This window comes from Verticillium nonalfalfae (genome assembly GCF_003724135.2).
Source record: "Verticillium nonalfalfae strain VnAa140/NRRL 66861 chromosome Unknown scaffold_5, whole genome shotgun sequence".
In the NCBI taxonomy this organism is placed as follows: Eukaryota; Fungi; Ascomycota; class Sordariomycetes; order Glomerellales; family Plectosphaerellaceae; genus Verticillium; species Verticillium nonalfalfae.
Window position 1 is genome coordinate 70,912 of NW_021167230.1, and position 15,956 is coordinate 86,867.

At 59.5% G+C, this 15,956-nt stretch overlaps 7 protein-coding genes across 7 annotated transcripts; 3 read left to right on the forward strand and 4 right to left on the reverse strand.

Moving 5' to 3' along the window:
- Window positions 1–102: 102 nt before the first annotated feature.
- On the forward strand, window positions 103–1,992 carry D7B24_006692 (uncharacterized protein; the record flags this gene model as incomplete). The annotated part of the gene is made up of 1 exon (XM_028640816.1): window positions 103–1,992. One exon carries the CDS (start codon window positions 103–105, stop codon window positions 1,990–1,992), a length of 1,890 nt encoding a protein of 629 aa, XP_028498782.1.
- A 729-nt stretch (window positions 1,993–2,721) lies between these two features.
- Window positions 2,722–3,228, reverse strand: SMD3 (small nuclear ribonucleoprotein Sm D3; the record flags this gene model as incomplete). The annotated part of the gene is made up of 2 exons (XM_028640817.1): window positions 2,722–2,963; window positions 3,120–3,228. 2 exons carry the CDS (start codon window positions 3,226–3,228, stop codon window positions 2,722–2,724), a joined length of 351 nt encoding a protein of 116 aa, XP_028498783.1.
- A 2,336-nt stretch (window positions 3,229–5,564) lies between these two features.
- D7B24_006694 (uncharacterized protein) lies at window positions 5,565–8,522 on the forward strand (the record flags this gene model as incomplete). Its single annotated transcript, XM_028640818.1, has 1 exon — window positions 5,565–8,522. The coding sequence occupies one exon, from the start codon at window positions 5,565–5,567 to the stop codon at window positions 8,520–8,522; it is 2,958 nt and encodes a 985-aa protein (XP_028498784.1).
- Window positions 8,523–8,847: 325 nt separating this feature from the next.
- Window positions 8,848–9,867, reverse strand: D7B24_006695 (uncharacterized protein; the record flags this gene model as incomplete). The annotated part of the gene is made up of 2 exons (XM_028640819.1): window positions 8,848–9,442; window positions 9,509–9,867. The coding sequence occupies 2 exons, from the start codon at window positions 9,865–9,867 to the stop codon at window positions 8,848–8,850; spliced, it is 954 nt and encodes a 317-aa protein (XP_028498785.1).
- Window positions 9,868–10,277: 410 nt separating this feature from the next.
- D7B24_006696 (uncharacterized protein) lies at window positions 10,278–10,907 on the forward strand (the record flags this gene model as incomplete). Its single annotated transcript, XM_028640820.1, has 2 exons — window positions 10,278–10,290; window positions 10,348–10,907. The coding sequence occupies 2 exons, from the start codon at window positions 10,278–10,280 to the stop codon at window positions 10,905–10,907; spliced, it is 573 nt and encodes a 190-aa protein (XP_028498786.1).
- Window positions 10,908–11,239: 332 nt separating this feature from the next.
- D7B24_006697 (uncharacterized protein) lies at window positions 11,240–12,428 on the reverse strand (the record flags this gene model as incomplete). The annotated part of the gene is made up of 2 exons (XM_028640821.1): window positions 11,240–12,248; window positions 12,319–12,428. The coding sequence occupies 2 exons, from the start codon at window positions 12,426–12,428 to the stop codon at window positions 11,240–11,242; spliced, it is 1,119 nt and encodes a 372-aa protein (XP_028498787.1).
- A 758-nt stretch (window positions 12,429–13,186) lies between these two features.
- On the reverse strand, window positions 13,187–14,488 carry D7B24_006698 (uncharacterized protein; the record flags this gene model as incomplete). The annotated part of the gene is made up of 1 exon (XM_028640822.1): window positions 13,187–14,488. The coding sequence occupies one exon, from the start codon at window positions 14,486–14,488 to the stop codon at window positions 13,187–13,189; it is 1,302 nt and encodes a 433-aa protein (XP_028498788.1).
- Window positions 14,489–15,956: the final 1,468 nt, after the last annotated feature.

Sequence of the window (15,956 nt, forward strand, 5' to 3'; positions counted from 1 at the left end):
GTCAATGGAAAGCTTCCCGTCTGATCGAGCATCGAAATCAAGCATCGACAATCGACCATCGTTGCCCATGGTCCAGGGCCATCCCATCACCCCTCGCCCACCATGACCTCGCGGATCCCCCTGCGCGCCATCGCAGGCCGCTCGGTTGCCTCGCCCCTCCGACCCCGGTCATCGCTTGCCAGGACCCCCGCCTGCCTGTTCTGCGCCCTCAGCACCAGAACACCGCGCCGCTTCCAGTCCACGACGTCAACTGCACCTTCGAATCCCCGTGCAGAGCTCATCGATGCCCTTCTCGATCTCCAAAAACACGCCCCCAACTACATCAACCTCTCGCGGCTGCAACTTGCCCTCCAAGGCCTGCGTCAACCCGCCGGCGAGGAATCCATCCGCGTCGCGATACTCGGTCTCGCCAATGGCGCCGAGCCAGGCACAACGGCAAGAGACCTCCTGCGTCTCCTCCTCGCCGACCCTCTCGCCTCGGAGCAGGCATGGGAGAAGCAGATGGCGACGCATGATGCCCGCCAGCCCCTCGTCGTGCGGATACGGCAAGCACAGCCCGGGCCCGAGGCCGCCAGCCTGACGATAGCCAAGACGAACCTGCTGCACGAGCTCGAGGTCTCGCGGCCCGGTCTCAACGGCCTGCACCTCGAGCTGCTCCTGACAGAAGTCAGCCCTCTGGCGGGGGGCGTCGCCGGCGAGCTGGGCGCCGTGGACGCCGAGGAGGCCGTCCTGGTGCCGACCGTCGACATCCCCTCCAACACGGGACGCTACAACCCCATCACGACGCCCGTGCACAAAGCCCTCGTCGTCACGAGGGGCCTCATGGGCGCCGCTGCCGTCGCGACGCTGCCGGTGCTGCAGAACAGGCATGCCGTGCTGGCTGCTGTGGATCTCCCGGGGTTCACCGCGACACGGCCGCCGGAGGAGAGCACCACGTTCCAGCCCATTGACGTGGCGGCCGCCGGCAAGGGAGTCGATCTGTTCCGTGAGAACATTGGCCACGCGATGGAGTATGAGCGGCTATGGAACGGCAGCAACATCCCCGCTTTGGTCGCCTGGTTGAAGACGGGCGCCGAGGCCCACGATGGCGTGACGAAAACGGCGCTGCGACAACTCATCACGTCGCTGCTGAACAACACGACTACGGCCATCGCAGAAGAGGAGTCGAGGCAGCTGGGCGGTCGCCTCTCGGACAGGACAACCGCGGCGTCATCGCCCGAGTCTGCAGCACTCAACAGTGGTCTCGCCGCCTGGTCGCAGGAGGCGCACGAAGAACTGCAGAAGCAGCTCGACCTCGCGTTCGCAGGCAGGCGATGGCGGAAACTCGGCTGGTGGAAGCTCTTCTGGCGTGTCGACGACGTCGGATACCTGACCAGCGAGATTCTGAGCCAGCGGTTCCTCCCCAGCGCCGAGCGTGAGCTCGTCTACCTCGCGGGCCGCATCGAACAAGCAGGCGCAGCCCACACGGCCGGCGCGCCCATGTACACGCAACCTCTCCCCGCGTCAGAACAGCCTCCCGTTGCCGCGGCGCCGGCGCCCACGACCGTGACACGCCCGACGCCCAAGTGGCCCACGCACATCGCCTTCACGCGCCGCTACCTCCACGCGGAGACGGTGCCCGCGCTGCAGGCGCTCGCGCAGAAACTCGTCCTCCAGGCCTCGAGCACCGCCGGTCTCGCGACGTCTCTCGCCGCCCTGCTCTACATGTCGTCGTCCGTCACGACGCTCTACGAAGCCGGCGCCGTCGCCGCCTTGGGCATCGTCTGGAGCCTGCGGCGCTTGCAGACCAAGTGGGAGACGGCGCGCGAGTTTTGGGAGGGCGACGTCAGGGAGGAGGGCCGCAAGGCCGTGCGCGGCGCGGAAGCCAGCATTGCTGGTGTTCTCGAAGGCAAGACGGGCAGCCCGACGCAGGCTCATGAGGACGTGCGGGAGAGGGAGCTGGCGCGGCAATTGACGGAGAAGGCGGCGGATGCGCTATCGAGGATGAAGTAGGAGGGCACTGACGAGCATGAAAGAGATGCACTCTGGAGAGTGAGCTGTAAAAGTCACGGACAGACGGGCAACGCAAAAATGTCCTTGTATTTATAGACATTGGTTTTGGGGGGGCATACACGAGCATCGAGCATCGAGCATCACAACGCTGCTGCAGCTTTCTGATAGACACGATACCAGACACGCCCCTGCCCGCACGGCACGGCGCTATTTTTCATTTCTCTCTTGTTCATGAGTATCTCATCATGGGGCTTTCCTTGACGTGCTGGTCCTCCGCGTTGGCTCCATCTGGTGGGCAGATGCTCTCGGCTCGCAGCGGTGGGTTCTCCCTGCGGCGCATCGCGTCCTGCGGCGAGGAATCGCCCAGCAGTCCTGCGACGATGGCTGGGCGATTTCTCGCCGCCCGCCAGGTATCACTGTTCCTCGCCTCACTTCACCACAGCAAGCCCCGCCAGCCCTTCTATGCTCGCCCAAGCTGTCTTTTCCTCTTCCTTCGCAACCCCTCCCCCCCCCTCTTCAACCTCCTCCCAAAAACCGGAACGCCGTTCTTTCCCTCCGCGCTGCGCGAGCAAGCACAGCGCATGCCAGCAAAAGGTATGTCCCCGACCCTCTGTCTGTCCTCGCGTGCAAGAAACATCTGCTGGAGACGACGAAGAAGAAGAAGAAACCATGAAAAAACAAAATCGAGTTCGTCAACCGTCGCGTGAGATGTTGAGCCGCGCCCCGCCCCTACCGCCTGTCGCCCCGGCCGCTGGCGCGCGCGCGGCTGACGGTCGCCCTGCCGCGCGCGAGGCCGACGCCGCGGCCGCGCTGGTTGCGGGAGCGGAACATGGGCGCGTTGCGGAGCATGTCGGGGACGATGAAGAAGCGGACGTGGGAGCCGCGGATGTAGACCTGGTCGAGGTGGGAGACGCGGCCGTCGCGGGCGGTGACGGTGATGTCCTTGAGCTGGATGTTCATGTTGTCCTCGGCTGCGGGGTTTGTCAGCGCGTAGCTCGATGGAGAGGGCCAGGGGTGAGTAGAGATGCAGATGGAGAGAGAGAGAGAGAGAGAGAGAGAGAGGAGAGAGAAAAGTCAAGGAGGGGAAGGCAGAGGGTGCTGTGCGGCGCGGCGGGACGGAGACGGACCTTCCAATAGCTTGCCGCGGTAGGTCTGGCCGGAGGTGATCTCGAGGGTGATAATGTGGCCCTGGGCCTCGTTGAGGAGCTTGATGGGGATGCCGATTGTCGAGGTCATTGTGGCGGTTGGTTTGGGGGAGGCGGTCTGGTGTGGTGATGGGGTGGTCGTGTCGTCGGTGTCGCGGGGTGGTTCGTGATATCGTGGACCGGTGTTGACTGAGGTTGATTGAGCCTGGCCGATTTTTGGAGCTGCCCGCGCTGGCGGGAGCTTGAGCTCCCGGGTTAATCCGCTGGGTTTATCCGTGGTGGATGTGCTGAAGCCATCTGGCGGCAGCTGGCAATGTGTGGCTCGGCGGCCAAGGTCCTTCTCTGAATCGTGATAGATATAAGGGCAGTATCATGTTTAGGAGAAGTTTCAAGACCATAACGGCCCGTTGCATTCGCTTGGCTCACCGATTTTTGGGGCGGTTCTGAATGCCCAAATTTGGCTGGACTGCAACTCGGAGGAGCATCTTATTCTTCCAATTGATGCGCCAACATCTGGACATTTGTCTTCCGAGAGATTTTGAAGCAGAAGGTGAGTAACGCACATCTCGGTCAAAATCCTATTTACCCAGGTTCAACGGATGATTCCTGTCATTGTGCAAACTATACCTAGGTTCAGCCAAGTCTAGCCCATCGTAAAGTTCCTCCGGCAAGCTTTTCATTTTGAATCTTATGTAATTTCAACTAGGTGTTCATGATACTTGGTCTTTTGCTGCCAGGTGCTCTTGGGATAAAATCCAGTCTGTCATGATGTGCCGAACGTAGGGAGTCCCAGAAGTAGATTTGGACCGCACTTTATTTCCAAACTTAAATGCTATGAGAACCGTAGAAAAATCCAAACGGTCCAGAATGATGTCCATATGCTCTTTCTCAACCAACTCGGCAGTAGATTTGAAGTTATACCCCACGGCGTCTTGTGTGTGCATTTGCAACACCAGAGCGGTATCCCAATTTGGCTGATGAAACACACCCGAAGAGTATCAGAAGCCTCCAGGAGTTATTCTGAAACTTGTATCTCCCAAACAGAAACGACGCAGGAGCCTTCATATGCTCGGAGACTACGATATGGCATGGTTGAGTAACAGACCACGCACTTGCTTGAAATCCTCCTAGGAGATGAAATCCATGAAGATCATCCATTCATTTCAGTGTGTAATGATCAATTAAAATGTAGGATAACAACGAAGCATCACGCTGAAGCCAGAGTTGAGGTTAGAGCCGGGTTTTCGGAACGTGGTTGCAAAGACTCGCCATGAAGTAACTTCATGTGCTCTTTAAGACGACGGAGATGGTGGACGTATACCGTAAAAGAAAAGAAATTGGCGAAATCAAATACTCGAGTCAATGCGTACGCCGGACCCTTGAAATTTCTAGCGAGGCCCGTCCACCAGGTACACGAACGTAACCCATCGGAGCCCTTGGAGTCGAGCACTGAGCTCTGCATCTTCGCTCAGTAAAGCCTGGATCAAAGACGACGCAAGGCATCAGCGACAATCTGATACACCGGCACTCGAGCATGTCTCACACGTGATGCGGTTTGTGCAGCGGACAGTCGACTTAGGCCATACGCCGCCCCGACAGTGACGACGCCCATCATCAGGTGAATGAATGACCCGATGCAAGCAATCGCATCGCGGGAATCAATCGCTTACCACTGCTCACCGCCGATCCCATGATGACGTTAGGCGTCGTGCAAAGAGGCTGGAAAGAGTGCCGTGGCCTGTCGTGGCGGGGGGATCGGCCGCCCCCTGACCCGGATGCATCACCATCACCACCGACCTCAACACCACACCCGAAAATCGACGATGATGGCGTTGCAGTCCACGCCCGATCATTGCCATCACGTCTCCTCAACCTCTTCCTCCAGACCTGATCAGACACGATGCATCTGCTCACATCCATTCACGCGCACAGGCCTTCCTTCACCTCATATCCTCATCGCGCCCCTCAGGAATGTGCCCCCGCGCTGCCTGTAGTAACACATTCCAGTCGGACATTGACCCAAGACCGCCTGTCACTGCCACGCCCGGCTCACACCCGTTCTTTGCGTAGCTGGGGCCAGCGCCTCGACAGAGGAGGGCCCTCCCCATACCTCTGCCAGATTTGTTGTGCTATTCTGGTCCAGAGCCTTATTACCCGCGATCGACCTACCCTCTCGCTCTTCCCACCATCTCGCGGCGATGCTCCCCTTTTTGCCTCCGCTACTAACCTTGTGCTCGCTCACAGCTTGATTCCCGCCAGCGCGGCGTCGTCCATTCGTTTTGTTCTGACATCATTCGTTCTTTGTTTTTTTGTTACTGTCGAGTCCTCGATACTCGCATCACAATCGTTCTCCGCTCGCTTCACCGTCCGTCTTGTCACAGTAACCACCAGAATCCGCTTCGAAGACGGGACAAAAGAGCAGTCACGATGCCCCCTCGAGTGGCAGCCCGAGAAGAGGGCGGCGGCGGCGGCGGCCTGACGGTAGGCTGGGTCCTCGCCATCGCCATTGCAGGCGGAGCCCTCCTGTTCGTATCTCTCGCCTTCATCCTCGTCACGCTCACGGATCGACGCAACCAACGCGCCCGCCTGGCGACCGAATCCCAAGCCCGCCTGCAGCAGGACGATGACGTCTCCACCGAGACGGAAACGCATACCAAGGACGGCTCTATACGCCCGCCCCGACAGCGGCGCCGTCTGACGAAATCGCCACAGGTCTCGCCGCGCAAGAAGGCGAGGCGATCTCTGCCACACATCCTCCCTGCCATCAAGCACAGCGGCAGCCTCAACATCTTCGGGTCGCCGGCGGGCCGTAAGAGGAAGAACTCGTGCAACTCTTGGATCGACGAGGATGCCATCCACGGGCCCAAGGTCGTCAAGGCGAAGCGAGAGTCCAAAGGGTTTAGTCTCCGGGAGAGCTGGCTCATCATGCGAACGCCTACGCTGCCCAACCTCCTCGGCTACCGTGACGAACCGGAAACCGCCATCTTCTATCAGCACCAGAATTATCCCCTCGTCCAGCAGCCGCGGCCTGCCGCGCTCAGCCCCGAGAAGCAACGTCCGGACGCCAAGAAACCCACGTCAAGACTGCCCCTTGTCAGGACGCCGTCATATGAGATGGCCGAAAAGCGAGCCGCCGCCTTGAGAGGGGGCTTCCAGAAGCAGCAGCAATCCCAGGACGGAAAGGAGCAGGAACCGGTCAACCCCCAGAGCATCCCCAACGGTCCCCGTCCCCCGCCCAAGGCCAAGCTCAGGCAGGTCAACACAGAGTCCGACCTTCAGACCATCCTTCGCAACACAGCCCAGCGCCTCAACGATGGTAGCCCGAGCCCGATCCGCAATGACCCTCGCCTCAATGGTAACAGTACCACCGGCCCGAACAGGGCAACTCGCCACGTTCGCACGCCCGCTTCGCGCGGCTCGCCCGTCAAGTCCGCCACAGCCTGGAACGAGAGGCGCAGCGTCGCTGGCGAGTATCACAGCACGGAAAATGTACCCGAGCAGCAGACGCCCAGCCCGAAAAAGAGGATGGCACAGCCGATGACGCCCCAGAGCGCTCCTGCCACCATGAACCCCCGTACCAGCGGCATCCCGTACGGCCAGTCGCAGCAGACGGACGCCCAGCCCGATGTGTATACGCCTACGCACAGGCGCAAGCAATCGACGTGCTCCATGGCGTCTGACCAGGACAGTCTGTATGGTGAGACAACGCCCGAGCAAGACGCTATCATGCCTGCAGGCTTGTCGAGCCCCGACCGCCGGGAAAGCCAGACGTCAATTGGTGCCATGATTGCCGAGACTTCACAGCAGAAGCCCCAGCAGCACATGCGCAGCGTGTCGATTCCGTCCATGACGAGCTCCGTGTCATCGGCTCTGTCAACACTCTACAGCGAGGAGGAAGACGACGAGACACAGACAGGCGAGAAGATCCCTTGGGCGCACCCTGTTGATCCCAACCAACAACGTGGCAGCTTCAAGCCTAGGCGGATTCAGCACTCACCAAAGATGAGCGACCCGTTCCTCGTCCCGCCACCGGCGCCCCAAGTGCCAGAGAGGTCGCCGCGTCGTCTTTCAGCCAGCGGCGAGGCCCAGCGACCGCAGATGCTTGAAACCCGGTCCTACCAAGACCATAGCCGGGCTCTGGGCCAGATTTCAGGAAACCGCCGCGCGAGTAATAGCTCGCTCATCATGGCGCCTCTCAACGCGGCCCAGGATGGTCAGCTGTCGAACAGAGACGAGCTCCGCCTTTCCATCATGATGGAGCCATCTGCTCAGAAGCAGGGCCAGTCGTCGGTTCGCCCCAAGAGCGTCGTCACCATGAAGCCCAAGTTCTTCGCCACGAGCAACAGCGCCACGAGCATGATGGCCAGCCCCTCCACCCCCGAAGAGGACCGCAAGGGCCACCGCCGCCGTCGCTCTGTTGTCATGCCGCCACCCCTGAACCTGCGCCCTATCCAGGGCTCGCCTCACGAGCAAAATGCTGCGGAAGCCGATGATCTTGAACTCCCGACTCGCAACCTCCATACCCGCCGCTCCATCATCGCTGCCGGCGGGATCCCCACCGAGATTCCCTCCAGCCCTGTAGTCGCCCGCCCCTTGCCGGACCCTACCCTCCTTTCCAAGAACCCCTCTCCCACTCGCCGCCGCTCCCAGTCTACGACGCCGTCGCGCGGCCCCTCCAATGCCTCTTCAACTTACTCCAACTCTGGCCCTACCATGAGCCCTACTCTCATCCTCCGCCCTCAAAACTCCATCAACCGCGGCTCCCCTACCCACATTTCTCCCCTCGGCGCCTCGATCGTGCAGCTTCGACGCATGAACTCCCAAATGAGCGCCTACAGCGTCGCCTCGTCCGCTGCCACCGCCGCTGACGACGTGGCCGACCTTCGCGGTGGGGGTTTCAGCCCAGAGCGCAGCAATTCACGCGCCGGTCGTGCGGGACGTCAGAACTACCTGTCCATGGGTACGCCAAGCCCCAAGTCCCGCAACGGCATCCGCTCGACCCGCAACTCCGTCAAGGGGCGACCGGCATCTGTCGTTCCCAAGATGGATTCTCTCGAGGAGAAGGAAAATGGCGAATCGACGGTGCCTGTTCTGACGAGGGGCGGCCTCAAGGGAAGCCTCCGCACGGCAGAGAGCCCGAAGCGCAGGCTGAGCGTCCGCTTTGCCGAAGTTCAGGAGCCGATTTTTGTGGATGCGCTGGAGATGCCGGAAGCCGATGCTGAAGAGGCCAGCCGCGGACGGGAGAGGACCAGGACGCCGACAAGAAATCGCGCCAGCGCGGATAGCCTGGGCTTGTACGACAAGGATGGCTTCCTGATGAGCTCGCCCGAGAGGTTTCCATCGTCAGTGGCCGAGGGGCGACAGGGAGGTGCCCTCAGGATCTAAATGTTCCGCGTTCTCTTTGTTCATGGTGTTGATCTGCGAACATATTCGTACCTACAGGGGATGAGTGCCCCTTTCCTTGTATGTATTGGATTGCGGAAAACTTTCTTAATACCTGCCTGGATTAGCATCTCTGGATGACAGGCTGTCTTTTTTTTTTGTGTCTTATCACATAGTACAGCGATACCAGAGATAGGAAGCTGAGAATAGAAGGTTTCATACCTACTCCTGGTTGGTTCTCTCACACACGATTGTGTTTTGCAGGCGGCGTCACTGTGGGCCGATATCCAGATGAGGTCGTTTTTTTGTTGTGCTTTCTCCGCTCGCCCTAGGATGGCGGAGCCTCTTCGACCCTTGGTCTTTTGTTATCCGAATCCTCCTCGCCACCTTCATGCCCATTCACCTCGTCCAACGCCCTCACCCTCCCAGCACCCTCTCCCAGCTCACCACTGACACCCTCCTCAGCACCTTCGCCAATCCAGTTCCCATCAGCATCGAAGTATTCGTTGACGTTCTCGGCTGTGATCCATCCCGAGCTTCCTGGGAAAGGAGGAGGTAGCCCTCCGTTCGCGTTTCCTCTCAGGACACCAGAGAACCCTTCGAGAGCTTCATGCTCGCCCTCAAACACGATTCGATCCTCGTCCTCGTCGTCGTCCTCCTCCACAGGGTCGGGGTGCAGATCTGAGCAAGCGGAGATGGCAGCGTAGAGCTGCTGCACGCTCGAACCGACGGGCGGCACGATTGTCAGGTCGACGGAGCTGCCTTCGTCATCGGCATTGTCGGTCAGTTCAAGTTGCATCCAGATGGCATGCAGGGGCGTGCCGTCGGCCAGTGTGCCAGCCTGCTTGACAGCGTGGATCGAGATGGCGGGATAGGGAATGGAGACACCAGCGGTGGCGGTCGCGCTGTAGACAGTGAAGTTCCTTGATGGCATAACGGTCAGCAGTCAGGGACGCCAAAAGGGGAGAGCGATGGCAGGAGAAGCGCACTCTGAGTTGACGAAAAGGTCAATGGTCTGCTCCGTCAAGTCATCAGTGGCGCCTGTGAGCGTGGCACCCTCGGGTGCAGAGACCGCGGCAGAGGCATCGGTGAAGATGGGCAGGGCGGCTGATTGCGATTTGGGAATCCAGATCTTGGCACCTTGCAGATGATGGTGCAGAACAGGCTTGCCGCCGAAGAAGGTCTCCGGGGTTTGGGACTCGTACTCCTCGAGCGGAAGGAAGTCTCCGACCGAAGGCGGGGATCGAATGGTAGTGGTCAACATACTGACGATCTGGGAAAGTTGTTGCAGAATATTCGGCTTGGCTCCGTCAGACAAAGACGATGATGGAGGGGAGAAGGCCGGCATGATGGTGGGGTGTCGACAGCGCTGGGGGCAGAAAGACGCAGATCCCTGGAAGCTCTTATCCCCCTTATCGACACGTGAACGTGGTGTTATTGGCGGGATGCCTTGGATGGTGGCTGGGGAAGGTGCGATGGAGTGATGGCTAGTGCGGGGTTGGACCCTGACAGCTCCTTCCCTTAACCCCCAGTGTCACTGCCTGTCGTGCTGCCCTGTACCTGCCTCTGGCTGCGGCTGCGACTGCTGACGTAACTGCCTGTTCCTGTTGACTTCACGCCGCCTCGCGACGCGGCGGCTTTCCACCCCAACAAACTCGTCGCAAAGCATCTACAGACAATCTACAGACACTGGTGGCTGTCCCACACTCCAATCACCAACCTTCAGTCAAAGCAGAGGCTACAACCTCCATCGCAGTCATGTATAACAACCGTACGACGCCCTACCCCCCCCCCCACCCTCCTTGTCACTGCTAACACCCTCCAACAGGCTCCCACCTCCTCGACCAAGTCCCCCTCACAGTCTCCCCCTTCGTCTCCATCCCAACGGCAACGACGCTTTCATACAACTACAAGGCCATGCCCTCGGCGCTGCCGCCCTCGATCCTCGGCAACCCATCCGCGACCCAAGCGCCGCCAACAGAAGACGGCACCTCGACACCCCAGCAGCCGGCCCCGAAACCGCAGTACATCATCTCCCAGTCCGGCCACGCCGCGCACCCCGACGACATCATCGCCTCGTGTCGCGCCTTGCAGGCTCACATAACGCGCATGCAGGAGGACGCCGAGCGCGAGCTGCGCGAGTTCGAGGAGAGGGTCCGCGCGCGGGACCTCGCCGAGAAGCGCAAGGTCGCGCCCGGCTGGCTCGACAGCGAGGCCAGGATACTGGAGCCCGAGCGAAAGGGCGACGCCGCCGGTGACGGCCAGCCGAGGGGCGGCGAGGTTGACATGCTGTCAGGGGACGCCAATGGCGGACAGGGGCCGAGCGAGATGGGCACCGACCAGGGGGCCGAGCTGGATCGGTACTTTGGGGGTCTTAGCATGAAATGAGGGTTGGTTCTTGGGTTCACCTGGAGAGTGGCAGTTTGGGGCATTTTTTTTTTCTTTTTCTTTGGAGTCTCGTGGGTTTCAGAAAGGCGTTGTGGCTCTCGTGGAATTGACTTCGTTGACCGTGCCGTTGATGGGTCGGCAAATCGGGATAGCGAGCACGTAGGTCGGGCAACATGCTGACACAGTTGGCCAGACTACAAATCCTCAATGGCATACTATCTTGCCAGTCTATCCAGGATGGCCGCCTTGGATGCACCGTGCAGACTTGGCTCTTTTATGCCCCATGTCTCAGGTGAATTGCAGTGCATTGTACATGGTATTGGCCTGTCTACCTAACCGCTCATATACACAGGCACCTCCTGCTTGTAGTAGTTCGTATGTATCGCCGTCATGTTGCCCACATGGTCCCTACGGCCTCTCGTCCGCCTCTCGGCGCGCTTCGCCCCGTCCAACGCGTTCTTGCGCGCCACGAGCAGCGACCGCTGCTGACCCAGCGGCAGATACACAAGGCTCATCCGATCCGCAGCACGCAGCTGCGCCATCCCCGCCGTGAGCGCCTGCTCCTTCCGATCGCGCCTCGCCAGCGCCCGGACCGGCTCCGCGCCGTCCTGTCCCGCTGAAGGGGGTTCCGCGGCGAATGGCGCCGCGGCCAGCAGAGGAGGCTGCGCACCGGCGCCGTCGTCCCGCAGGCGTGTCCTCGCCGTCGCCGGTTCCGCCGCCCGCGCGCGATGCGCGAGGAGCTTCCCCGACGGCAGCCGCAGCGTGTGCGCGTCGGGACGGACGTCAAGGGCCAACGCGGGACGGTGCAGCGAGTCGAGGTCGTAGAGCTCGCTCATCTCCGCGGTGACGGTGAACCGGCAGTGGCCCGCCGCGCGCATGTGCTGCTGCACGGCCTCGACGGTCCGGCGGCGGGTCCCGCAGCAGATGCACTCGCGGTAGCTGAAGATGGTCATGTGGAGGAACCACACTAGCGTCTGGAGGTCCACTGCTAGGGAGGACTGGAATGGGATGGCCAGGCTGTGGGCTTGGTGCATGTGTGACAGGCTGGTCTCGAAGTCGCGGCTGGTCTCGTGACAGAAGAGGCAGGTGCTCGGGATGAACTTGACGATGTTGGTTTCCGCCTCTGATGGGCTGTCATCAGCATCATCGTCGTCGGCGTCGTCGGCGTCGTCGGCGTCGTCATGAGCAGCCTCTTGGTCTTGTATCTCAGCATGAGCAGATGCTCCAGGAATTGGTGCGGCGCGCTCTCGTTTCCCCCGCCTCGTCGAAAGCCTGTCTGCACCCTCTGGTGGTGCCATGACCGTCCCTTGTTCCGCCACGCGACATCGAATTTTGTAGATGCTACTCGATGGTCAGCTGCAATGCTCATTCAAGGTAACTAAAAAAAAATCCATCTTCAAGGTCAACTTACTGCCAGTCACTTTTGGCATGTTGACGCTTCTCCTCGACGTTGGTGAAGGAGAGGTCGCACAACCGACAACTTGTCAGTGCTTGGGGTTGGCGAATGGCGTTGGAGGCCATGATCGCGGTAGTGCTTGTGGCTGTGTTGTTCGTCGTTGTGTCGCCCATGAATTGCGGATTGCAGGAATGGGTGGGCTGTTTCTCTTGCTGGATGCAAAAACGGGCTGGGCGAACTGTGTTGCGTCAGACAGACGTGTTGGCTCGATTGTGTTAGCTTTTCAGACTCTGCGAAAGGTATAAGTGATTCGCAATGAGCACCACGCCTGTTATATCTAGGCCTTCTGAGCATGATGGTACAAACACAGTAGACGAACTTGGCCTGGCTGCATTGCAGTGAACATGATGGACGATGATTCATAGTGAGTTTATCCCAAAGCGGAAAACGAGGCACACTTAGCGTTGTCAGCCTTGATCATGTAGGGATGCGCCCCCTGTATTTTGCCACTGTAGTACTTTGGGTGCTGTCGCCCCGCTTCCAGACCACGTCAAGGAGAGTCGAGAGGCATGATTCAACACGAGCGTCGCAGCGGTTGTCTTTCCTCCTCAAATCAAGGCCTGTCATATGCATTATGGCTGAAGTCTCAAGGCGCGAATCAATGTCCGGCAGGGGCAGGGGTAAATGAACCTTGACTTTGAATGGAACTGATGATGCTCGTGAAACCTCATGGAAGACAATGCTACAATGGCGGAAACACCCTGGCTACGATCCCGAAGCAATTTTGATCTACCAGACAAACCCTCTCATGATGATGCTGTAAGAAAGCAGAAAGGCGCCCCCCCCCCTCTTCGTAAATAGATGCACTGCTGGACAAAGCAAATCATACGTGCGAAGACGAGTTGTTGCCTGCGCCGTTGCTTCCGTTGTGAAATGTACCGTTGCTGGTGCCGTTCCGAGTGCCTGTGCTGATGCTGTTGTTGATGCTTTTGCCGACTCCGTTGCTTGCGCCACTGTTCATGCTGTTACTTGTGCTGATCCCTGTGCTGTGGTTCGTGCCGTTGCTGGCACCCTTTGCGCCTGAAAGTCTCTCAACTTCTGCACTCCAAAAGTCAACAAGCTCATCCAAATCAGGCCGAGCGTTCGGGTCCAATTCCATGCACTGATTAATGACGTCCTTCCAATACTGGGGCACATCGGCCGACCTGGCGGTCCAGACGGTCGGGTTGGGTGACTGTTCGAGCTGCTCCATCAGCATCCACATGACACGGCCGAGACTAAACACCTCAGCCAGCTCGGCTGCACGGGGGCAAGTTTCCTTCCAGATGGGAAAGACGTTCCACTCGGGATAGCCCCAAAACAAGTTCTTTCTCGGTGCCCCAACGCGGGGCTTGTATACAATCCTGGGTTTGGCGGGCTGAGCTGACTCGTCGTTGGGAGAGGGAGGTTCTTCCCATGCTTCTTGGTCAATCGTGGCTTCCTTGGAGTGCGTGAACATGGAGACACCACTCTGCTCCCAATCAATGAGACGAATGCCGTCTTCTTGGTCGATGAGGATGTTGCCAGGCTTGACATCCATGTGATACGTCCTGGCGATGCGGTGGGTGTGAAGCACAGCGCGAGCCATCTGGAAGCACCATTTTGCCTTGCGCAAGAGGGGAATGCGGACGTCACCAGCGTTGGTGATCTGGTCGTCCAATGTTTCCCTTTCCATGACTGGCTGCAGGAACCCACAGACCCGCTCGCCACCGTCAGGGTCCAGAACAGTCACCAGGGTCTCGGGGCAGGGCATGATGTTGGGATGCAGCGGCAAGGCGGCGAGGGTTTGGATCTCGTGCAGCATGGTGTCTCGCTGGTGTTGGTGGAATGAATTATCCTTATCCTTATGGTTGATGAAGGCTTCTAGGTCAAATCCCTTGAATACGTGGCGTGTTCCCATGGGAGCCCTGACCACCACGCGAGCGTGATTCTTGCCGGGGAGACGGTTAGTCTCGGTCAGATGCTTAAAGTCGACTGTCTTGAATGTTTGGTGCAGGCCCTTCTGGCGGAGAGACGCGATGAAGTCTTCGATGAGGGTCAGCTGGCGGGTGTAATTCTCGAAAGTGCGATCGGACGCCATGGTTGCTGGTTGAATCTGCTGCAGTTTGGCGACGGTGGCTGTCATGGATTTGATGACCGAAGGCATGGTGGGCTAGCGGCCACGTCGGCGATGGGAGTAGTTGGGCAGCAGGTTGGGAGACAGAATGGTGTAGGCGGCCGGAGGCGCTTGCCATCAAAAGATCTGATGTGTTGGTGGTGTCGAATGTGGTATCGTTGTCACGCTATGTACCATGTCGGGCTCGAGTTCTCGCGCTGTCTGTCTGGTGAACGCGGAAGGATCAATCTCGACCTATAAATCGTATGTCAGAAGCAATAGTGATATTGCCTTGCTCAGGGCCAGGTCACGGCCAACAGGACGTCCGCGGACGGTTCGTCGGGGCGGCGGATGAATGCTCTCAATGCTGGCCGCTGGCTGCTGGCTGCTGACTGCTGGCTTCAGGCTGCTGGTCACTGCTTCCCGACCAGTGCAGGAGCCGAGGCCTCGACAACGGCGTATCCTGGCTGATTAGATGGGCGTGTAATGACCAAGGGCGACCTGCATCTCCTGCACAGCAGAGATGCCAGAAACACCTGGGCGGGCAAGGATTCTGGACGAGTTCCCCAGGGCTGTGATGGTTGTGCGACCCGAGGAGCTGCTGATGCGAGACAACACGGCAAGGCAAGAGCAGGAAGGGAGCTGACGAGGGAAGAAGAGGGACGGAAACAATGAACAGCGGAGCAAAACCCGGAAGGAAGGAGACCTTTCAACGAGACGGAAGGGGAGGACAGAATGATGACTGCGACGCGCATTGCCTAAAGACCAACAGGAGGCACGCAGGCAGGTCTCAGGCGTCCAGCCCCAGGACTATTCGGGGGGTGGGAAAGCCGCCGCCGTCGGTCGCGTCGGTCTGTCAGTCGGTCAGGCTCCAAATTGCACCCTATCCATGTTACTTTGGGCTGACTGACTTCGGGTTCAGGCTGTGAGAGAGGACTCTGGTCGACTACCGTACGGTGAGTGGGGTAGCATCAAGCGACGGCAACCTTCAGCAACTGCAGGGTGCTTGCTAGGTGCTGGGTGCTGGGTGCTGGGTGCTGCTGCATGTCTTCATCTGGCATACCTAACCGTCATGACATGGTTGAGCGATGTGACCAAAGCGTCGAGCTGCGTCGCCGGGGAACGCAGACGTGCAGAACCGTGCTGGCACCATGGGGGGCTGATTGGGCGGGGAAGCTGGCGAGTATCGAGTCGCCTCACGCAGTTTGCAGGCGGGCGCTGGTGCGTCGTTGCGATATGTGATAGAGTATCAGTCAGAGCAAAGGGAAAAAAACTGGATGCGCCTATGTCATGGGGGGGGGGGAGCGGCGGCGCTCTCTATTGACATAGCTATGGCAGCGTAAGGTGTGCCATGTGTGCCATGTATGCCATGTATGCCATGTGTGCCAGGTGTGCCAGGTGTGTGCGTGGACGAGAGCGCGCGCGTGCGCCCAAGTGTGCCAACAAGGCTCAGGCCGGGCACAGATCGGGTTTGGTGCATCCGTTTGGATTGGCGGGCTGCAGAGAGGGAACCGATCGG